Raw genomic sequence first — 24,835 nt, 5'->3', positions numbered from 1 at the left:
CTGAATGTTAAGAGCCACTTCTACATATAACCAATGGGAGAAATTTGGAACACACTGACAAATAGCCAATGGTTCAACACATCACTTGTTAATATTATTTAGCATCAGATCTGAGATTGACAATTTTTTATTACATTAAGCTACTGAGATTCATGGTCTCACTGAATAATTCAAGGAGCAAGATGGCCTCATTCAATTGTTTCATGTACATGAAAACACAATAAAGAACACAAAATGCATGTTTAGTAAAAAACTATAAATGTGCCACCTAAACAGAAAGTCTTTTTTTATGAACATGGAATAGAATAACTGAATACATGGGTTTAATTTCTGTAGTTCTGCTTTTAAAAGAAAAGCAAAAATGCCACTTCCAGTTATAGAAGGCAAGTCATTGGCTGGTTTGTTGGCAATGGTTAATGAGCTATGATGGTATTCCACTTCTGGGATGTCTTCTGCCCCGAAGCGGCTATAGATCTTCTATTACAGAAGTTCATGACCAAACATTACACACTGAAATCAATTATAAACTTACAACAGAATTATTGTGGTGAATATAATTTGTGTAACTAGAAGCAATTAATTTGTAACTGCTAAAATTACACTGAAAATAGCATTAAGTTCTTTATTTAGTGGCTGGTTATGTCTACAGCCACTTGAATTTAGCAATTAAGCCAAATGTTAATTTGTTTGAAATGTTCTTTCAAGTGGATGGATAATGGAAGCACAGTGATACAAGCAAGTTAAGCATTTTCAAGTTTAATTAGAGAGCATGGGATACCTTGGTCAAGAAAAGAATTAGATTAAAACAGCTGGAAAATGAAACTAATTAATTTTAAACGGCAATTGATGGGCTTCCTCCCAGCTAACAATGCAAATTGCATTTTTAAACCCCATCCTATGGATTGTATGTCATTTGCAAGGAAACTGATGGAAATCCAGACCGAGTCTGTGTTTGCTGGAGGCTTCTTCTGGGGTTAAAGGACTGTGTATATGTATGGGTGGGACGGAGAAAAAGGACTTGTTTTTGCTGTTGTCGTTTTGTTGCTTGTGGTGTTCTATGTTATTCTGCCAAGCACTGTGGGCATGGTATGTTGACGCTGGAACGTGTGACAACACTTGTGGGCTGCCCCCAGCAGATCCTTGGGTGTGTTGGTTGTTAACTCAACAATGCACTTCACTGTATGTTTCGATGCACATATGACAAATAAACTTGAATCTTGAACCTTGATATTCATTGCATTCACAGTGTCAAATGGGTATTTCATGAACACCATGTCCAATAATCTATTTTCTTAATCAGTAAATTTAAAGAGAGGAAAAGAACAACTTGAGACGAGCAGAGAAAAAAAATGACATGGATTAAGAGAAAGAAGCCACAAAAAAAAGCAAGTCTTTGGAAAATGTAACAGTCCTTACTTTGCTTTGAGCAACAAAAGGGTAAACATGCATTTTAAATCATTTTAAATGATTAACTATTAAATCTCCATGATCAGAAACTACAAAACTGCTTTAACAAGATCACAAGAAAATACTGGAATAAGCAGGGGTAAAGGAGAACAAATAACCTACTACTAGCAAATACAATCATGAGAGATTTGGTTGATTAACATTGTCTTACTAATTTATCTAAATCCAACAGGGCAAAAGGCATGATAGTTTCGGAAATTATTTGACCAAGGTCATCCATTCTAATGATATAGATTATTTTTTTAATCATAAAAAATAAGTGTTGAAAAACCACTGCATTCAGAAACCGAAAGCCTTCAGACACGCAGAAGTGTGATAGCAAACCTGGCATAAAACATTAGCAATATTTTCTTTTTTTAAAAAATCTTTAAGGAATGAGAATCTACTGTTTAATAGTTCACTTCTGGACATTCAAGGTTAAGCAGTGTCCCAAACCATAAATCACACAATAAAAAGCTCGTTACAACATATTTCATCAGAAATTAATCTACATTAACTATGCAACCAGCAATTCACATCAGGCAATGAACTTCAATGGACGCATTCAGTGAGGTTATAATTATTTGGATTTCTCAGTGCCAAAGGTACCAGTCATTGGAGGTACATTAATGCAAACAAGAGCACAAAATGCTGAAGGAACTCAGCAGGTCAGGCAGCATCTATGGAAATGCATAAACAGTCAACGTTTTGGGCCAAAGGCCTTCATCAGAACTGGAAAGGAAGGGGCATGATGCCAGAATAAGGTGGTGCGGGGGGGGGGGGGGAGAAGAGGAAAAGAGGACAAACTAGAAAGTGATAGGTGCAGCCAGTTGGGTGGGGGAGGGGGAAATGAAGCAAGATGGGAACTGTTAGGGGGGAGAGGGGGGGGGAGGAGAGGGGGGGGGAGGAGAGGGGGGGAGGAGAGGGGGGGGAGGAGAGGGGGGGAGGAGAGGGGGGGAGGAGAGGGGGGGAGGAGAGGGGGGGAGGAGAGGGGGGGAGGAGAGGGGGGGAGGAGAGGGGGGGAGGAGAGGGGGGGGAGGAGAGGGGGGGGAGGAGAGGGGGGGGGAGGAGAGGGGGGGGGAGGAGAGGGGGGGAGGAGAGGGGGGGAGGAGAGGGGGGGAGGAGAGGGGGGGGAGGAGAGGGGGAGGAGGAGAGGGGGAGGAGGAGAGGGGGAGGAGGAGAGGGGGAGGAGGAGAGGGGGAGGAGGAGAGGGGGAGGAGGAGAGGGGGAGGAGTATAGGCAGGTGAAGAGGAGAGGTAAGAGACCTGAGTGGGGAATGGAAGAAGGGAGAAGGTATACGGGAAAAATTACCAGAAGTTGGCGAAATCGATGTTCATACCATCAGACTGGAGGTTATTTAGATGGAATGAGGTGTTGCAGTCTTAAAATGGTTGGCCACTGGGAAAACACACTTTTTGTGAATAGAGCCAAAGTGCTCGACAAGGCAGTCCCCCAATCCTCATCAGGTCTCACCAAGGTAGGGGATACAGTATACGACACCAACAGATTCCAGGTGAGGTAAAATTTCACCTACGAAGAGCCATTTAGGTTCCAGAAAGTAGGTGAGGGAGGATAGCCAGGTGCAGCAATTCTGTCACTAGCAGGGACAAGTGCCAGGAGGGAGACTAGTACGGAGGGATGAATGGACAAGGGCGTCACAGAAGGAGCAACTCCTGCAGAAAGCAGAAAGGGAAGGAAAGGTACAGATTTGGTTGGTGTAGGGTCCCCTTGAGGGTGCAGAGAATGATGTGATGGATGCAGAGGCTTACAGAGTGGTAGGTGAGGACAAGAGAAACTCTATCCCTGTCAAGGCGGCAGGAAGATGGGGTTAGCACAGATGCCCGGGAAATGTTAGAAATGAAGGATAGTACAGCAACGATGGAAGAGGAAGGGAAACCCAGTTCGTTAAAGGCAGAGGATGTCCTGAAAAGGAAAACTTCATCCTGGGGGCTCCTTTTTGATATTTTAAGGCAACTAAGACAAACTATTTCTTATGTTTCAGTATTTAATTGCAGATATATTGACAATTTTATTGTATCAACATGGTAGATGCAAATTTGCAATAGTTATTCAAATTTCTTCATTGATTCACAAATCGAAACACCAATGACAGACAAGTGGTCATTAGTTAGCAGTGGTTACATGATTTTTCGTATTGCTCTATGTCACTTGCAAAAAAACACTGCAGTATCAGTAGCCTTGGATTGTAATTAGGAAGTGCACTCTGGAGTTGAGATTTGAAAAGCAATTTTGCACACCAGGTTATCTATCATTTTCCCTCTCTGATTGACAGATGTCACTATGGAAATGTCTTGTGATCATAAACCAAATCCAAGTTGATGCCAACTCCTCGTCTCATTCAACATTTTTTTCCCTCAAATGACATTCATGCAATAGATTGGTGGTCTTTAAAGAAGAACCAAAGCAATAACTTGCTCACAAAATAAACTTTTACATAAGAACACAAGAAACAGGGATAGGAGTTAAACAAGTTTGCCCTTAAGCCTGCTCTGCTTTTGATTAAATTCATAGTTGATCCAATCTTAGCCTCAATACTACTTTCACCCCCTTTCGGCTCTGATTTTTCACATTTCAATAGGGAATCATGCAGTCATTAGGAGCCCAGAATGGATGTTGGACAGGACCCAGCAATGGACAGCAGTCACCCTACTAAGCAGGTTAATGAACTGCTCAGCATTGCAGATGGCAAGCTGCAGGTGACAAGAGTTGATCCTGGTTGTCATGATTTTGTACCTTCTAATGAAGCCCATCGTCAGCCTTCCAAAATGTTTGCTCTGCATGCATGCTAACTCTGTGTTTCTTTCAGCTGGACCCCTGCTGGCTGCCTGCTGCACCATTTTGCAGTCTCACTCCACTTAAATACCAATTTGCTTTATCATACTTTCAAAGTGATTAACCTCACATTTTCTGCACATTATACTCCATCTACCAATTTCTTATCCACTGACCTAACCCATCTACTTCACTTCACAGGGTCTTTTGTGTTCTCCTCAGAACCTTCTAAACCACCTATTGGTGTATCACCAGCAAGTCTGGCCACAATGCACTCTGTAGCTTCATCCAAATCAGCGTCAGGAAAGAACAATGCGTTTTGCAGAACATACATACCGAAATTATTTTACAGAAGAGAATGGAAAGTCACATCCTTGACTTTTATTCATGTTTTGAATGAAGACTGACAGACCAAGCACGGACCAAGTTAGAGAAGAACCACTTCTGTGTGCACAGGGAATTCACTGGGCAACAGCTGTGTTGCGACAGGTTAGCCAAGAAAACAGTTAGCTTTTGAGTACTCAGCATCTTCATCACAGTAAGAGTGTCTCCGACTGGCCATGTCCACAACAAGGTCAATGTGCTTAAGACTAGGGTCATGGAAAACAGTTCAAACATCTGTATAACTTGAATCTGTGATAATATACAGATAACTATAAGAACTCTTACATTTTATAATATGGTGGACATATATTAATGCATTTGGCATGCCTATCCTACAACAACCTTATTTGGATCCACAGGCAAAATAGAAAGTTAAAGGCACAAAGCAATATTTCCTCAAAAGAAAGAAAAAGGATTTTGTTATATAAATACTTCCTAGAATTAAGTAGACCAAGCAATTGAAAAAAAGTGGGAGACAATGTTTGCTCAATTGTGTTTTGTGATTTGACACAATTTTTTAAAAATATTCTCATCATCCACTTGCAATCCCAGAATAGCTTCTGTAATAAAAAAAGTGCTAACCTTAAGCAACACAGATTGAAACAAGCAACTTTAAAACAGGTGATATAGACCATACTGTCAGCATGTGCCATGTTAGAAATTAAATAAATGCAGATATTGGAATCTGAAGCACAAATCAAACTGGTGGAGGAACAAACTCAGCAGGTTGAACAGCAACTGTTGGGTTGGTGGTGGGGGGGGAGGAATATTTTGGGTCAAGAACCTACATCAGTAGTGAGTAGAAAGGAAATGGGGAGGGGTGGGAGGGAGGGCAAGACAGGGACTGGTAGAGGATAGATAGGTGGACCAAGGAGTGGCAAGGGCTAAGGAGAAGGAAACAATCTACTGCCACTCATCTTACTCCTCCTTTTCCTACTGGCTATATTAATTTTCCTCTCAGACTTAATGTGGGTCCTTGACCCAATTTTCAACAACTGCCCCCCCACTATAAAAATGGAGTTCAATCCACCAAGTTCCTCCAGCAGTTTGTTTTTGCTCAATGTGTGACATTACTTGCTTCCCTTACTTAACATCCATACATTTCAAAATACAACACTTTCACTAGCTAATAGGCATTAAAACTACTCAAGAAATGAAAGTTTCAACATTGTGAAGTTTCAGTAATGCAACTCACACAAAAAAAAGCACTTCAAAGTATCGTAGATTGAGCAAGGTGCTACATAAATGAATATATCTTAGCTTGCACATTAATACAAAGATTTGAATAAGGTGTAGTGCCTATGCTAGTAACTAAGTTATGGATTAAATTTTGTGTTCCCTCATTTTCAAAAGGTGCAATGTAACTTGGTCCACAATCATTAAATCAGGTTTGCAGAAGTTTTATAGGCTTATACATAAATAAAACATTTTAAAATCTTACTCAACCAATTCCACATTCTTGTCCTCACTACCAACTTTAGAATATAATTGGCAGTGTGAAAGGCTATGTGTGGACCTCTGGTTATAAAGCAACAACTAGGAAGAAAGTTCAATAATTTGCCCCATTGTTTCATATCATTTTTTACAGTGTAAGGTCAGACACAGTAGCCTGAGTCTTCTACTTCTCCAAGAAAGATTTAAACTCCAAGACCTTATCTGAATATTAGAAACACATATTGATAGCTTCATATGAACTCCCTCCACAAGGAGAGAAATCCATTCTGTGAGTATGTCAAATGGATTGGCTGGTCTTAATATCTGTCCTGCCCATTGTGTGATCACATACTTTATGACCATTTTGCAGGCAAGTAGCCTCCTAGTTTAGTTTCAACGGTTGGTGTAACTGTTATGGACCCCTGCTGCTGTTCCTGGAATGTTCTTCTACACTCAGAGCAAAGCTTGAAAGTGTTGATTATAGTGAGGAATACTATAAGGAATATATACACGGTTACAGATGTTTTTCCCCAATGGGCCAAACAGTTCACTTCTCATAGGTACCGAAATCCAGCTGAATATGGATCCACTCACTTCAACTCTGAACTGATTTCACAACCTGCAACCTCGCTTTCAAGGACTCTACAGTTCAGGTTCTCAGTATTCTACTTGTGTAATTTGTCTTCTTTTGCAAATTGGTTACAGACCTTATGTACAGTTTTTGGTAAATTCTATTATATTTCTTTATTTTCCTTTAAATAGCTGCAAGAAAATTAATCTCAGAGTAGAATATGGTCTCTCACACACACAGACAAAAAGGATTTTTCCACTCCATAAAGTCAATACAACTGGCATTACCATCAATACTCTGATACAGATGCATCTGCACCAAGTGGATTGATAAGAAAGAAATCAAGAGGGCTAAAAAAAAAGCATGAGGCTGCTCCAGCAGACAAGAGGAAGGAGAATCCCAAGGGAGTCTACAGATATATTAAGAGCAAAAGGACAGCAAGGGACAAAATTGATCCTGTGGAAGATGCATGAAATTGAAAGAGATGGGGGAGAACTTGAATTGTTTTTTTTGCATAGAAGCAAGGCAAATGGCTTATCATATGAAGAGCATTTGATGGCTCTGGACCTGTATTCACTAGAATTCAAAGAAATGAGGGGTGACCTCAATGAACCCTATTAAAAGGTGAAAGGACTTGATAAAGTGGATTTGAAAAGGACGTTCCCTATGGTCGGTGAGTCTAAGACCAGAGGACACAGCTTCAGAATAGAGGGGTGTCCTTTTAGAACAGAGATGAGGAGGAATTTCTTCAGCCAGAAAGTGGAGAATCTGTGGAATTCTTTGCCACAGGCAACTGTGGAGGCCAAGACCACGTATATTTAAGGCAGAAGTTGATAGATTCTTGATTGATCAAAGCATGAAGGGATATGGGGAGAAGATCATGAAGCATGAAGGGATATTGCAGCTGAGAGGAAAAATGGATCGCTCATGATGAAACGGCGGAGCAAATTCATTGGACCAAATGGTCTAATTCTGCTCTTGCATTTTATGGTCTTATGATCTAAAACAGCAGTGAGGTCATGGACTGTACACATTACAGAGGAGGTGGTGTTTGCTGACTTGAGGCAAAATAGGGTGGATAAATCCCCAGGGCCTTACAAGGTGATTCCTCAGACCTTGTGGGAGGGTAATTCAGAAATTGCAGGGGTCCTAGCAGAGATATTTAAAATGTCCTAAGCAACAGGTGAAGGTGAAATGCTAGAGGACTGGCTAATAGCTAATGTTCTTCTGTTGTTGGAAGAAAAGTTCTAAGAATAACCTGGGAATTTTTAGGATGGTGAGCCTAACATCAGTAGTCATTAAGTTACTGTAAGGTAATCAAAGGGACCAGATATACAAGTAGACAGGAATTGATTAGGGATAGACAACATTGCTTTGCATGTGGTAGTTTGTGTCTAACCAATCTTATACCTTCTTCAAGGAAGTTACCAGGAAAATTGATGAAGGCAAGGCAGTGGATGTTGTGTACATGGATCTTAGCAAAGCCTTTGACAAGGCCCTGCATGGGAGGTTGCACAAGAAAGTTCAGTTGTTTAGCATTAAGGATGAGGTAGTAAATTGCATTAAATGTTAGCAAGAGAGGAGTAGTAGAATGTTGTCCCTCTGACTGAACGCCTGAATTAGCAATGTGTCATAGAGATCTGGGCTGGATCAGTTATTGTTTCTCATTTATATCAACAATTGGAATGGTAATATAGTAAACTGGATCAGCAAATTTGCAGATGACACCAAGATTGGGGGCATAGTGGACAGCAAAGGTGCCTGATTTGGCTTGTAGCAGGAACTGGACCAGATGGAAAATGGGCTGAAAAAAAGCAGATGGCGTTTAACGTGGAAAAGTGTGCAAACGTGAGGTTCTGCACCTTCAGAGGATAAACCAGGGCAAGACTTGCATGGTGAGCAATAGAGCACTGAGGCGTGCAGTAGAACAGAGAGAATATTGATCCATAATTCCTTGAAAGTGGCGTCACAGATAGATAAGGTCACAAATAGAGCTTTTGACACATTGGCCTTCATAAGTCAAAGTACTGAGTACAAGAATTCAGATGTTATGTTGAAATTGTGTAAGACATCAGTGAAGCCTAATTTGGAGTATTATGTGCAGTTTTGGTCACCTACCTACAGGAAAGACGTAAATAAGGATATTGCCAGGACTTGAAGACCTGAGTTATAGAAAAAGGTTGAATAGGCTAGGATTTCATTCACTTGACTACAGCATTGGAGAATGAGGGGAGATTTAGTGGAGGTATACAAAATTATGAGGGGTATAGATAGGGGAAATACAAGCATACTTTTTCCACTGAGGTTGGGTGAGAGGTGTCCACTAGAGGTTATGGGTTAAGGTTGAAAGGTGAAATGTTAAGAAAACATGAGGGGAAACGTCTTCACTCAGAGGGTGTTGAGAGTGTGGAACGAACTGCCAGCAGAAGTAGCAGATACGAGTTCAATTTCAACATTCAAGAAAAAATAGGGTAGGTACATGGATGGGAGAGGAATAGAGGGCTATCATCCAGGTGCAAGTCATTGGGACTGAGTATATTATTTGTTTGGCATGGACTAAATGGGCCAAAGGGCCTATTTCTGAGCTGTCGTGTTTTATGACAATGACTTGAGTTGGTCTCACAACTTGTGCTACACCCAGTCTAGCAGCTATGTTCCACGAAACTCAAACATTTTGCCATTGAAGTTGTTCACTAGAACTCTTCCTGCACCTTTGTTGCAGCCAGTGCACTTCAATACAGAAGAGAAATAATCCATCAGGTAGCAATCAATCAATAAACAACACACACAAAATGCTGGAGGAACTCAGCACGTCAGGAAATGAATAAACTGTTGGCTGAGATCCTCCTTCAGGACTGAGAGAGAAGGGGTGAGGTACCTGAATTAAAAGGTGAAGGGAGGGGAAAGAGGCTAGCTAGAAGGTGATAGGTGAAGCCAGGTAGATGGGAAAAGGTCAAGGGCTGGAGAAGAAAGAATCTGATAAGAGGGGAGAGTAGGCAATAGGAGAAAGGAAAAAGTTAGGAGACCCAGGGGGAAGTAATAGACACGTGAGATGATGTAAACGGTCAGAGTGGGGAATGGAGGGGTAGAGTGGGGAAATTTTTGTTCACCGGAAGGTGAAATCGATAGTCATGCCATCAGGAATAAATTTCTTTGCCCATATTCAACCATATACCACATGACTTCATAGAGACTGACATCAATATTAAGGTTTTCCTGGCCCACTCTCTCCCAAATAAATATCCCTGTGCCACCACTTTTGTTAGGTTACTTATGTCAATGAGACAGGGCATATCCAGGAATTGTGCCAAAAAAATGAGAAGACATGATTCTGTAAGACAACATGTCTAATTTTGGTACATATTAGAAAGGACAATTCCACACATGACAGTGTATCTTTCTTATCTCCTAATCAAATACATGGTTGATGCCAAATTGTCACACGAATTCATGTTTATAATGCTTAGTTGTAGAGGTTTCACATGTCAAATGACTTACTAGTTCATTTCAAAAGGCTTGCAAGGAGTCAAATCACATTCCATTTTTTAGCCTCCTTGTGTGGTCGAAAAAGTGTAAATGACTATAATGAACCATTAGTAAAATAAATCTCTTCCAGTTTAGGAGTCATGACCGTTCAACACATTACTATTTACATATAGATTCCAAACATTAATTCCTTGACAGAAATTATCACCAGCTCTGAAAAAACTGTAAGTGAATATTATGAGCCATTAAATCTCTTAATATAGCAGTCATGACCCTTCAACACATTACTATTTACATATAAATTCTATACAGATTAATTCCTTGACAGAAAATATCAAACTATGAAATATTGCTATAATTATTCATATTGATGTCATCGCTATCAAATCAATTAAGAAATAGTATTATGCTATTGATCACTGCCAAAATTTTTAACATCTGACACATCAAGTACTCAATTAGTAACAACCCTATAAAAGATCAGCTACCAAAAATAACAATGACTACTTGTTACTTATGTCAAGGCATTTTTAAAGTTAATGCTTTTAAATTATGTCAGAGGGGAACACCTGTTGACAAAATACAGATAACGTATTGATAAAGCAGTTTATTATTGTAAAATGCCCAAAAGTGCTGCAAAGGAATATTATCCACAAAATTTGACAACCAACCAGAAGGAAGCAGTAAGGCAGATTACCAAAACCTCTGAGAAATAGACAATGTGCAAGAATCATCTTAAAAAAGGAAAGAAAAAAAATGAGGGACTTAGTAGGGAATTTCAGACTGGATAACAATATTTTAAAGTCATGGCAATGCCTAATCCAAGTAAATGAATAGGACTTGGTACCATTCAGGCACAGGGAGCAGAGCTTTGAATGATTCACTTTTGTGGACAGTAGAACATGGAAGGTCAGCCAGATATTCCTTTGAATAGCCATGAGAAGAGGTCACAGTGGAGTGCCTGAAATCTTCAGTAACAGGATCGCAAAGGCAGGAGTGGGTTAGGCATTGTTGCAAAGAACTGAAATTTTTTTTGTAGTAATACTGTAGATTAGATCGGAAGCACATCTTTGGATCAATTATGAATTAAAGTGAAAACCACCTCTTGCAAGGAAAAGGATAGGGTTAGTGGTTTGAGAACAGTGTTTTCCCAATGTACCATTTAGAGGAAATTCACGATTGCCCAGAATGCCAGTCAAGCAGGTTTAAAATTTGGAAACATTTTAAGAGTTAAAACGAGAGTGGTGACATTGAGCAAACACACAAGAACAGATTCTTTTTCAGATGATCATGGCTGAGGGTCAGACAGCACATAGCTGGGAAATAGGAAGAGAAAAGGCATGATTGCTTGAGACTACCAGAGAAAATAGAGCAAGAAGTCATTGCAATGGATCTTCTAATTACAAATGGAAAATCTGAACAAGACAAATAAACTCCCTCAGAGGGGGAAGAGAGGAGGAAATTGTGATCAATTTTTTCAGCAATTTGGCACATTAGTAATCTAACTGAAATCTCCAATCTTTTTATTTAAAGACTTCACAGAAGCTGCAATATATGCTGGAAAAGCATTTCAGTAATTCAACAGTATTGTATTCTTTAAAGTGCAAATTATAAAGTGTTTTTCAAAAAGTGTTGATTTTTTTTAAGTTTTAACATCTCACACAGATATGATTCTCCACTTTTCACTGGCTAACACAATAACATCTTTGATAAAATAACAATAATTCTTACCCTCATTGTTAAAGAATTAATGCACATCATTACCCCAATTAATGCATATTACCCCAATGATAACAACACAAAGTCTTTATAAGATCACAAGACACAGGAACAGATTTAAGCCATCTGACCCATTGTCTGTCCCTCACCTCAGCGTGGTCTGCATGTTCTCCCTGTACCCACATCTGTTTGCCCTCAGTACCCTCACTTCCTCCCACACCCCAGAGGTGGGTGGATTGGTTTCCCCTAAATTACCCCATTAGATAGGTAAATGTCAAATAATGAAAGGAGAGTAAATAGGCACAAGAGTGAGAAAGAGCAAGTTGCAGTCATACAGCAATCTCACCTTTGACCCAACCTGTTCATGTTGACAACAGTGCCCACTCAACTAGTCCCAATTTCCTGCTTTTGACCCATATTCCTAAATCCTGCCCCTCCATGTACTTGTCCAAGTGCTTCTTAAATGAAACTGTTGTACCTGCCTCAAACACTTCCTCTGGCAGCTGGTTCCATATACTCATCATCCTCTGCATAAAAATGTTACCCCTCAGGTCTCTTAAATCTTTCCCCTCTGATGCTAATTCTATGCCCAGTGTTTCTGGACTTTCCTACTGGGGAAAATACTATTTTACAGTTCACTTATGCATGCCTATGACATCTATTTACAAAATATATGCATGGGCACCAATAAATTAAACCAAAATCTATAGCAGTGATTAACAGAATTTACTTGTTATAATGCTTATTAAATTGCTTCAGATTTATAGTTTTAACTATAAATATCAGGTTTCCTTACACCACAAGTCAAATCCAACAATTTGGCAAATATAGTTTACTTCTAATTTATTGAGCAATTCAATTTTTTGACTGAATTTTCTCATCAATATAGATCGACTATAAACACAAAATAGTTTTACATTTTCAAGAAAAGTATACAAAGAAACAAATAAGCAATAAAGATAAAGAACTATGCAAGGTTAACCTTATTTGTGTAGTCAAAAATCTGTGCACATAATTCAATTTCATATTGAAATATTTCGCGGGTACCTGCTGGAAATTTAGATTACGTGATACACTTAAGACCAGTGACAAGAATGAACATGCAATGTACAAGTTGCACTTCCAACCCACAGTTTGCCACCATTATCTTGTGTCCCTTTTTAAAATATCGACACTGCATATTAAAGATGTAAAGTCGTACACTGGATATAATTACCTTGCCTAACGCTGGGACAAACAGACCCCGCCATTTCGGACTGTTCTCCTCACTGAAGAAATCATAAGGCTGCTGCATGGCTTTTGGACATAACACTCAGCATCGGCCTCAGTTCCAAACGACGGCGACCACACTTGAATCTCAAAACAAAAACAGAAACACTTCCCTTCGGTTTGTTTTTTTTTTACACGAAATAATCATTCATATCGAGTCCTCGTAGCTCATGCATGATTTAGCATGGTAGTCGCAGACGGGAAAGACAGCAGGAAAATGAGAGTTGATTGATCGGTCGGCCGTGCCGACAATTCACAGACATCCCCGGGTAATTCCCCACAGGCCACGGCTCTAACTTCACCCCGCTCCTCTGCTCAGCGAATTAGTCTCCTCCCAGTTGACTCCAAGTCTTGGTTGGACAAACAATAGCATTAATGTGAACTACGCACATATCATGATCATCCATTGAAGTGCTCACGGAGGTCCCCGTGCTGCTGAGAAGACTTTTCTGCTGGGGCTGGAAGACTCCTACGGCTGCAGCCAGTGGAGATCCCAGGGCCTGGTCCTGTCCACGCACCGCTTCATGCTCTCTCGCAAGCTCCCGACCCCATTGAAACCCAAATAAAATCACGACCCGTCACTCGCGCCCCCGGGGCATTCTATTCACTGCAGAGGGCCCTGCGCGCAGGCGCGTTCCGGGCGGCCCCTTCTTACGCACCCCAGCCAAATGCGGAAAGAGCTGAGGATCCAAGCGCAGAGGACATAAGAAGCGGATTGTGGAATCGGGCTCCCGCCTCGCTTGACTCAATCACTGCTGCATTTATTTTATTGCTCAGAAGTTTTAAGCGGTATTGCAATGCCAATATCGCATTTCCAACGAATATTTAAAGCAACAATCCCTTACAGTATATTTGCTAGTGTTTTCAGCCAAAAATGCCGAGTGGTTAATCCACTCAATTACTTTCTCAGATCCAGCCGTCACAGAATATTACAGGCAATTCAAAGTGCTGGGTGATAAAAGAACAACAAGCGAAGGCAAAGGGGAGCACTAACATCTTGGCTTTGATTCTTAAAGGCTTACATTGTATAACTAGGCGTGTCAAAAACAAGCTGTTCCAGTACAGTTACAACGATGACATCTACCTGACAATATGGAAAATTGCTAGCTTTACTCTGCCCATAATACAAATTCCAATATAATACACAAGCCCAGAGGCTCCATTCATTTTCCTTGCTGCCTTGCTGTTAGGCTCCAGTGCATTCTCCCACATTCTCTGAAAGGCTCTGACATTTTTGTTCTGGTCATGAGATTTTCCACATCAGTGCTTCCTTTTCCCTTAACCGTGGATTCCCTTTTAACTATAGTCACATTGCTCCCAATAGCATATTTCCTTTTCCCACATTTCTGTTTTCACTCTCTCTACTTCCACCAGAACAAGGCTAGGGATCCTGTTTTCCTCACCTTCCCGAATCAACATTCATGGAATCATTTTCTGTTACTTCCACAACCTTCGAAAGATGCCAACCCCTGGGTGCATTTTCCTCACCTCTTTCCTTTCAGCAGTTCCCTCTGAGACCCCCTTTTTCATTCTTCTACCTTCACTATCCAGTCTCCTTCTCAAAGCAGTTTCATAATCAACTACAGGACATGCCTTTTCACTATCCAAGAACTCAAACAATCTTTCCAAGTGATGCAATGAGTAACCTACATTGTCTCCAATGTACTCACAATGTGACCTTCTCTACAGAAAGCAAACACAGATTAGGCGAACAAGGATTGGAAAAACACCTCAGTTCAATTGTATTACATAGGTCAAAGTCAGCATGGTTTTCTTAAGGGAAAATCTTGTGTGACAAATCGGTTGGAATTCATTGAGGAAATAACAGACAGAGTAGACATTGGTGGATGTTGTTTATTTGGATTTTCAGAAGGCCTTTGACAAGGTGCCACATGTGAGACTGCTAAACAAGGTAAGAACGCATTCTGTTACGGGAAAGATACTAGCATGAGAGAAGCTTGACCCACTGGCAGAAAGTAGGTAGTTGGAATAAAGGGGGCCTGTTCTGGTTGGCTGCCAGGGACAAGTGGTGTTCTGCAGGGGTCGGTGCTGGAACTGCTTCTTTTCACATTATATTGTATGTCAACGACTTGGATGGTAGAATTTACGGCTTTGTGGCCAAGTCTGAGGACAATACGAAGATAGGTGGAGAGGCCAGTAGTGTTAAGGAAGCAGTCAGTCTGCCAAAGGACTTGGACAGATTGGAAGAATGGGCAAATGAAATATAGTGTAGGAAAGTTTATGGTCATGCACTTTGGTAGATGGAATAAAAGTGTAGACTGTTTTCTAAATGGGGAGAAAATTAAAAAATCAGAGGTGCAAAGAGACTTGGGAGTCCTTGTGCAGGATTCCCTAAAGGTTAACTTGTAGGTTGAGTCAATGACAAGGAAGACAAATGCATTCATTTTGAGAGGACTAGAATATAAGAGCAAAGGTGTGATGCTGAGGCTTTATAAGGCATTGATCAGACTGCACTTGGAGTATTAGAAAAGTTTTGGGCCCCTTATCTAAGAAAAGATGTGCTGGCATTGGAGAGAGTCCAGCTGAGGTTCATGAGAATTATTCTGGGAATGAAAGGGTTAATGTATGAGGAGCATTTGATGGTTCTGGACCTGTACTCGGTGCAGTTTAGAAGAATGATGGGGGATCTCATTGAAACCTACCAAATATTGAAAGGCCGAGACAGAGTGGATTTGGAGAGGATGTTTCCGATAATAAATGAGTAGAGGGCACAGCATCAGAATAGAGGGGTGTCCATTTAGAAACAGAGATGAGAAGGAATTTCTTTAGCCAGGTAGTGGTGAAACTGTGAAATTCATTGCTATGGATGCCAAGTCATTGAGTGTATTTAAAGCAGGGATTGATAGTTGTTTGGTTAGTCGGGGCATCAAAAGTTATCGGAAGAAGGCAGGAGAATGGGGTTGTGAGGCTATTATGTTCAGCCATGATGGAATGGCAGAGCAGACTTGATGGGCTGAATGGCCTAATTCTGCTCCTACGTTTTAGGGTCTTGTTATACCATAGGAATTAGTGCAGGAACTTCCACTATTTACAACCAATATTAATTTTTTGGAGGAAGGGATCAAATCGTCTCCAGCTAAATTTGCTGATACAATAATAGGTAACCTAACTGGTTATCCAGAGAACCCAAAGAGCTTGAAAAAGAATTTTAAAAACTGTTTAAGTGAAGATGGCAAATGCAGTGTAATGTGATAAAATGTGAAATTATCCAGTTAAGAAGGAACAACAAAAACTATATTATTTAATTAGAATGAGGCTAAACACTGTCATGTTAAAGATATAGAGATCCTAGTATAGGAAATACAAAAGTAGCATTAAAGTACAGTAGCAATTAGAAAGGCTGATCCAATGTTGATGTTTATTGCAAGAGGTATAGACTGTAAAATTAGAGAAATTTTGAGATCACACATGAAATGCTGCATATGCTTTGCTCTCCATATGTTAAGAAGGGTATAGTTGTTTGGAGATATTGTGGTGTAGGTTCAGAAGTTAACTCTTGGAATGAACTGGTTGCTGTATCAAGTTTGAGCAAGTTGGCCATCACTGAAAACCTATGAAATCCTGAGAGCTATTCACAGGGTGGATATTGAGAAGTTAGAACTAGTAACTATAACTTCAGAAAAGGTGTTGCCCATTTTGGAAGCACAGGAGAAGGAATTTTTTCTCTCCAAGAGTCATAAGTCTTATGGAATTTTTAAACCCAAAGAGCAATGGGGCATATTCACAGCAAAGACTGACCCACATTTAAAGTGCAGGGAAGTCAAGGAATATGTGGATAGTGTGGGCCAAGATTGGATTGCCAATGAACTCATGGAATGGCCAAGCAAGCAGGATGTCCACAAGACCTATTCTACTCTTGTTTCTTATGGCACGCTCCCTCTTCTGCACATACAGATTCTCCTTTATTTACATGTTTTCTGGACAGTGCAGTTATAACTAACAAGCATTTAATTCCATCTCTTATTAAGGCACTGATTGCATTTGTGTTACTAGAAACCTCTTGGTCTCCACCCTATCACAGGCTTTCAGTTTGTTGTCTCCACCCCATCCATTAATTGCAAGACAAAACTTGATTATTTTCCAACATTTCCAGGATTCATCAATCTGAATCATTAACCCCGTCTTTTATCTCAACAGTTGCTGCTTGACCTGGTGACCATGCCCAGTTTTTCATACTGATATGTCAGATTTTCAGCATTTTCTTTAGATTTAGTTTTTTTGAAGACCAATCCAATTTTCTTTTTATCAACCAATTACTCTACTTTCAATAATCAGTAAAGGCAGACAATGAGAGTGATGATCTCAGCAATACTGATACTCAGTTTGGATTCTGCCTCTAATACTAGGAACCAGTCCTCATCATAACAAACATGAATTGAGGAGCTGAACTGCAGGACTGAAGTTTAAGTTATTTGTACATATTCACGGGGTATAATTGCTGTGAAAATTAGCATTTTTGCAGCAGCAATGACAACATAATACATTACCAACATAATTTAACCTAAACTTAATTTAACATGAATTATACATAACTTACTTGTCATAAACTGAACAAAAACATAATGACACTAGTGTAGTATTAACAGAGAGAAATATTATATATAATTCAAGGTAGTATTAGGATTTTTCAGATTAATTCAAGAACCAGATTGCAGTGGTTAAGCACCTGCTCTTGAACCTGTAAGTTTAGGTCTTCTTGTTCCTTTACCTCCCACGTGATGGCAGGATTGAGAAGAGGGCTTGGTTCAGTTGGTGGAGCAGAGATCACTGATGATGGATGTTGCCTTCCTGAGATGTCCTTAATGGTGAGAGGAACTGTACCATCATGGATCAGGCTGTGAACCACACTCTATATTCTCTCATATTCCTGTGCATTGGACTTTCCATTCCAGGCTATAATCCAAGCAGTTAAAATACATTTCTTTGTACATCTGTAGAATTTCGTCAGAGTTTTCAATGGCATGCCAAAGCTCCTTAAACCTCCAAGAAAACTGTATCCTTGACATCAAATAGATACAGTATATGAAAGTATATAAAGTACATGCTAATTTCATGACATATACCAGTGATATTAAACCTGACTCTGAGTATTCCAGGCAAGGTCTCAAAACTTCCCTAACTTTATACTTCATACTGTACCTTCTGCAAAAAAGAGTTTATCAGCCATGACTGGACGTATTCTATAGCAAATGGGAAACATATGGGGATGCAGATTTGGAGGAAAAGTGCAAAGATGTGCAAACGGCTTTGAGTATTGATAATTGAGTACTTTATCCAGGAATAGACTGAGAACAAGTAACACAAGGGGCAAAGATGAGGAGGAGCCTCTGCTACCTTCAAAAAGTTCTGATGTGGTAGGAAGATGACAATTCTAATCTCAATTATTAGAAGTATGTAATTTCAGGTGGGGAAATTATTATTGTGGATATGTCAGAATCAGAATCTGCTTTATTATCACTGACCTGTATTGTGAAATTTGTTGTTTTGCAGCAGTACAGTGCAAGGCATAAAAATGATTAAGTTATAAAAATATGCAAAAGATGAACAATGGGGTAATGTTTATGGGTTCCGGGACTGTTCAGATATCTGATGGTGGAGGGAAGAGGTTGTTCCCAAAGCACTGAGTGTGGATCTTCAGGCTCCTGTACTCCTCGCCAAAGGGAGTAACGAGAGAGGGCATGTCCCGGATGGTGAGGCTCTTCAATTATGGATGCATTTTCTTAAGCATCGTCTCTTGAAGATGCTCTCAATGATGAGGAGCATTGTGCCTGTGATGAAGCTTAACTGAGTCTATAACACTCTGCAGACTCTTGTGATCCTATGTATTAGAGCCTCTATGCCAACCTATGACGTAACCTGCCAGAATGCTCTCCACAGTAGAAATTTGCTGAAGTGTTTAGTGACATAACAGTCTCCTCAAATTCCTATTGAAGTAGTCATTAGCATTCCTTCTTTGTGATCAGATCAATGTGTTGGGCACAAGATAGATCCTCTGAGTTGTTGTCACCAAGGAACTTGAAACTGCTCACCCTTTCCACCTCAATAAGGACTGCAGTGTGTTCTCCTGACTTTCCCTTCCTGAAGTCCATAATCTAGTCCTTGGTCTTTCTGGCTGTGATTAAGAGATTATTGTTGCAACTACACTCAAGCAGCGGTCTATCCTAATCCAGTGTGCCTCCTCTTCACCACCTGACGTTCTGCCAACAACAGTCAAGTCATTGCCAAGTTTATAGATTGACCTCATTTGACCTGTGCCTAGACACATATTTATGAACATAGAAAGGGTAGAGCAGTGGGCTAAGAATGCATCCTATGTTGATTGTCAGCAATGAGGAGGGAGAGAGAAGGAGAGAGGGGAGGTGGGGAGAGAGAGAGAGACAGAAGAGCTACAAATACAAAACAATTATAGTAAGGTCATAATACTTAGAATAGTAACATGAAATGACAGAACACTCTAAGGTAAAAATGGTTAATTGGATAAAGGACGATTTCAATGAGATGAGAACAGATCTGACCCAAGTAAATAAAAATCAAAAGTGGATGGCAAAAAGATATAATTGTCCAATGGAAGGTTCCAGGAAATCACAGCATCAGTTCCACGAGGGACTCTGTTAGGCTCCCCTGCTAATGGCCTTCCTTCTGTCATAAAGTCAGAGGTTGGATGTTCACAGATGATTCAGTTCTGTTTGCAGCCATTTAACAAATGGAGCACTCCATGCCCACATACAACATATATGGGCTGACAATAGTAAGTACATTCACACCATACAAATACCAGGCAATAATCATCTTCGACATGAGAGAATCTAACTACCTCCCATGACGTTCAATGCCATCGTTAACACTGAATCTTCCATCATTGAAATCCTGGGAATCATCATTGAAGTCTATTGTTATAGATGCACTGACTGGAGGCACTGTAATCCAAAAGAAAAATAATGCAGATGCTGAAAGTCTGAAATAATAACAGAAAATGTCGTAAATGGTCGTCCGGCCAGGCAGCAAGTGTGGAGAGAGAAACAGAGTCAACTGCTCAGATTGTATTAGAGGTCATTGATTTATATTAGCCTAGGCAAGCAGCTGCAGTCCTTCTGTAGATGGTGCACTCTGCAGCCAGAGTACTTGCTGACAGACAGGGTGAATGTGCAGCGTGCTGGATAAAATACCAGTCATGTGGATTGTTTTTTCCTCCTTATTGCCAAACTTTCTGAGTGTTATTGGAGTAGCACTCATCCAAGTACATGCTCTTGACTTGTGCCTTATGGATGGTGCAAAGCCTTTTTGGAGGCAGGGACTGCGTCATACACCAGAAGAATTCCTCCTACCGAAATGATAATAGGTATTGATGGAAATACTCAGCAAGTTAAACAGAATCTGTGGGGAGAGAAAGAGTTAACTCTTCACATTGATGAATATTAGACAAAGTTAGTTTTTGCGTATCAGAGAAATAGCATGTTTTGTGGTTTCTATATATAACTTTAAGATTGATTAGCGGGGACTCATTCTTTCTAAAACGGATTAGTTTTTATGGGCTCTAGTTAGATGGTATCTTTAATGGTAGTTATTATCATTTAGTCACTAACATCTCATTGTGAAGACTTCTGCTTAGTGTAACAGCTTGGGGCCCAAAAAAGGTAAGCTTGCCAAGAAAGTGCAGCAACATTTTAATTTGCCTATAGTGGTCTTGGCTGCAGCTTCAGAGAAAAACAGGCAGAAGCAATATGCTCATGAATGTAGAACTACCACTTTATATAAATGTGTTGCTCAAACAAAATACAACCATCTGTGAAAAATATCAATTTTTGTTGAGTTGATACCTTATATTTGTGAGTTTACAATTTACATCAAGGGCTGAATAATAAGAAATGGGACAACTTTTAAAAATCTATTCACATATCTGGAATATTGAATATAATTGGAGCTTACTAATAAGCCTTTAATTACTTTTTAAATTTTTTCAGAGATAAAAACTGCATTCACATAATTTATAAATGAAACAAGAAAAGTGAATTTTAAGCTGTTGGATCTTCTTTTGAGAGCATGGACTGAATTTCATCTCATTCACCAAAAGAAAGGATGTTTGCTTCTTGAGCAACAAACACACAAAATGCCGGAGGAACTCAGCAGGTCAGATGACATCTATGGAAATGAATAAACGGTCGACATTTCAGGCTGAGACCCTTCTACAGGACTCAAGAAGAAGGGTCTTGGCCCAAAACCCGAACTGGTATTGGGAAATGAACCTGGTCAGGTGTCAGATCTCTCAGTGGGAAAGCATTTTGGAGATAGTGATCATAATTCTATCATCCTTTACAATAGCGTTGGAGAGAGATAGGAACAGACAAGTTAGAAAAGCATTTAATTGGAGTAAGGGGAATTATGAGGCTATCAGGCAGGAAATTGGAAGCTTAAATTGGGAACAGATGTTCTCAGGGAAAAGTACAGAAGAAATGTGGCAAATGTTCAGGGGATATTTGTGTGGAGTTCTGCGTAGGTACGTTCCAATGAGACAGGGAAGTTATGGTAGGGTACAGGAACTGTGGTGTACAAAGGCTGTAATAAATCTAGTCAAGAAGAAAAGAAAAGCTTACAAAAGGTTCAGAGAGCTAGGTAATGTTAGAGATCTAGAAGATTATAAGGCTAACAGGAAGGTGCTTAAGAAGGAAATTTGGAGAGCCAGAAGGGGCCATGAGAAGGCCTTGGTGGGCAGAATTAAGGAAAACCCTAAGGCATTCTACAGGTATGTGAAGAGCAAGAGGATAAGATGTGAAAGAATAGGACCTATCAAGTGTGACAATGGAAAAGTGTGTATGGAACTGGAGGAAATAGCAGAGGTACTTAATGAATACTTTACTTCAGTATTCACTATGGAAAAAGATCTTGGTGATTGTAGAGATGACTTGCAGCAGACTGAAAAGCTTGAGCATGTAGATATTAAGAAAGAGGATGTGCTGGAGTTTTTGGAAAGCCCCAGGCTACTGTGGGAGCAAGGGAGGAGATTGCTGAGCCTCTGGCGATGATCTTTGAATCATCAACGGGGACGGGAGAGGTTCCGGAGAATTGGAGGGTTGCGGATGTTGTTCCTTTATTCAAGAAAGGGAGTAGAGATAGCCCAGGAGATTATAGACCAGTGAGTCTTACCTCAGTAGTTGGTAAGTTGATGGAAAAGATCCTGAGAGGCAGCAATTATGAACATTTGGAGAGGTATAATATGATTAGCAATAGTCAGTATGGCTTTGTCAAGGGCAGGTCATGCCTTACGAGCCTGATTGAATTTTTTGAGGATGTGACTAAACACATGATGAAGGAAGAGCAGTAGATGTAGTGTATATGGATTTCAGCAAGGCGTTTGATAAGCTACCCAATGCAAGGCTTATTGAGAAAGTAAGGAGGAATGGGATCCAAGGGGACATTGCTTTGTGGATCCAGAACTGGCTTGCCCACAGAAGGCAATGTGTGGTTGTCGGCGGGTCATTTTCTGCATGGAGGTCGGTGACCAGTGGTGTGCCTCAGGGATCTGTTCTGGGACCCTTACTCTTCGTGATTTTTATAAATGACCTGGATGAGGAAGTGGAGGGATAGGTTAGTAAGTTTGCTGATGACACCAAGGTTGGAGGTGTCGTGGGTAGTGTGAAGGGCTGTCAGAGGTTACAGCGGGACATTGATAGGATGCAAAACTGGGCTGAGAAGTGGCAGATGAAGTTCAACCCAGATAAGTGTGAAGTGGTTCATTTTGGTAGGTCAAGTACAATGGCAGAATATAGTATTAATGGTAAGCCTCTTAGCAGTGTGGAGGATCAGAGGGATCTTGGGGTCTGAGTCCAAAGGATACTCAAAGCAGCTGCACAGGTTGACTCTGTTGTTAAGAAGGTGTGTGGTGTATTGGCCTACATTAATCATGGAATTGAATTTAGGAACCGAGAAGTAATGTTGCAGCTATATAGGATGCTGGTCAGTCCCCACTTGGAGTACTGTGCTCAGTTCTGGTCGCCTCACTACAAGCAGGATGTGGAAGCCATAGGAAGGGTGCAGAGGAGATTTACAAGGATGTTGCCTGGATTGGGGAGCATGCCTTATGAAAACAGGTTGAGTGAACTCGGCCTTTTCTCCTTGGAGCGACAGGGGATGAGAGGTGACCTGATAGAGATGTATAAGATGATGAGAGGCACTGATCATGTGGATAGTCAGAGGCTTTTTCCCCAGGGCTCAAATGGTTGCCACAAGAGGACACAGGTTTAAGGTGCTGGGGAGTAGCTACAGAGGAGATGTCAGGGGTAAGTTTTTTACTCAGAGAGTGGTGAGTGCATAGAATAGGCTGCCAGCAATGGTGGTGGAGGCGGATACGGCAGAGTCTTTCAAGAGACTTTTGGATAGGTACATGGAGCTTAGAAAAATAGAGAGCTATGGGTAAGTTTAGTAATTTCTAAGGTAGGGACATGTTCAGCACTAATTTGTGGGCTGAAGGGCTTGTATTATGCTGTAGGTTTTCTATGTTTCTATGCTTATTCATTTCCATGTCTGACCTGCTGAGTCTCTCCAGCATTTTGTGTGTGTTGCTCTGGATTTACATCATCGGCAGACTTTCTCATGTAATAGATTGCTTCCTACTGGTTGTAGTATGAAAAATGTGATTCCTCGAGACAAGATTTTAGACACTGTTTGCATTAATATTGGAAAAGAATTGTTATTTGGGTTGAGGAGGTGAACAGCTTTAAGTTCCTCGGCATACACATCACCGAGGACCTCACATGGTCTGTATACACCAGCTGTGGGGTGAAAAAGGCACAACAGCGCCTCTTTTGCCTCAGACAGTTGAAGAAGTTTGGTACGGGCCCCCAAATCCTAAGAACTTTCTACAGGGGCACAATTGTGAGCATCCTGACTGGCTGCATCACTGCCTGCTATGGGAACTGTACTTCCCTCAGTCACAGGACTGCAGAGAGTGGTGTGGACAGCCCAGCACATCTGTAGATGTATACTTCCCATGATTATAAAGACAGGAGCATAAAAAGGGCCTGAAGGATTATTGGGGACCCGAGTCATCCCAACCATAAACTGTTCCAGCTGCTACCATTTGGGAAATGGTACCGCAGCATAAAAGCCAGGACGACCAGGCTCCGGGACAGCTTCCATCAGGCTATCAGACTGATTAATTCACGCTGATGCAATTGTATTTCTATGTTATATTGACTATCCTGTTGTACATACTATTTATTACAAATTACCATAAATTTCACATTCTACATTTAGACGGAGACGAAATGTAAAGATTATTACACCGCATGTATGTGAAGAATGTAAGTAATAAAGTCAGTTCAATTCAATTCATTTATAAACACAATGTCCTATGTAAGTAATTGCAGTATTTTGTGTATCAGTAAATAAACACAAAATATACTTTCCACATGCAGACTATGAAAGACTATAAAAAATGTTACTGTGCATTGACCACTGAAATTTTGAAAACCAATGTTAACAATGATTCAGATTGCTTTAGATAAACTTTTCAGGACAAATCAGAACCACTCTATTATTTTAGCTAGATCAAATCTGCCCCAGTAAAGGTCTCTCCATGTACAGTGAACTTGGAAGACATTCAGAGGAGAGTCATGAGAATTTACAAAGAACATTAGTTACTCAGATAAGCTTGAAGAGCTGAATCTGTTTACACTAAAGCAGCAAGGACTTAGAGATAACCTTATATAGATATTT

General features: G+C 40.4%; 1 protein-coding gene across 2 annotated transcripts in view; it reads right to left on the bottom strand.

The window, feature by feature from the left end:
* Positions 1–13,721, bottom strand: part of sos2 (son of sevenless homolog 2 (Drosophila)) — a 114,137-nt gene extending 100,416 nt beyond the window's left edge. For both annotated transcript variants that reach the window (XM_072269379.1, XM_072269389.1), the window contains exon 1: positions 13,050–13,721. In XM_072269379.1, the coding sequence (XP_072125480.1) occupies positions 13,050–13,127 (78 nt within the window). In that variant the 5' untranslated portion in view covers positions 13,128–13,721. The remainder of the gene's footprint in view (positions 1–13,049) is intronic.
* Between the last annotated feature and the right edge of the window lie 11,114 nt (positions 13,722–24,835).

Source organism: Mobula birostris, chromosome 1, assembly GCF_030028105.1.
Source record: "Mobula birostris isolate sMobBir1 chromosome 1, sMobBir1.hap1, whole genome shotgun sequence".
NCBI lineage: Eukaryota > Metazoa > Chordata > Chondrichthyes > Myliobatiformes > Myliobatidae > Mobula > Mobula birostris.
Note: the sequence above shows the minus strand (reverse complement) of the source record. Positions and strands in the feature narration are given on the sequence as shown.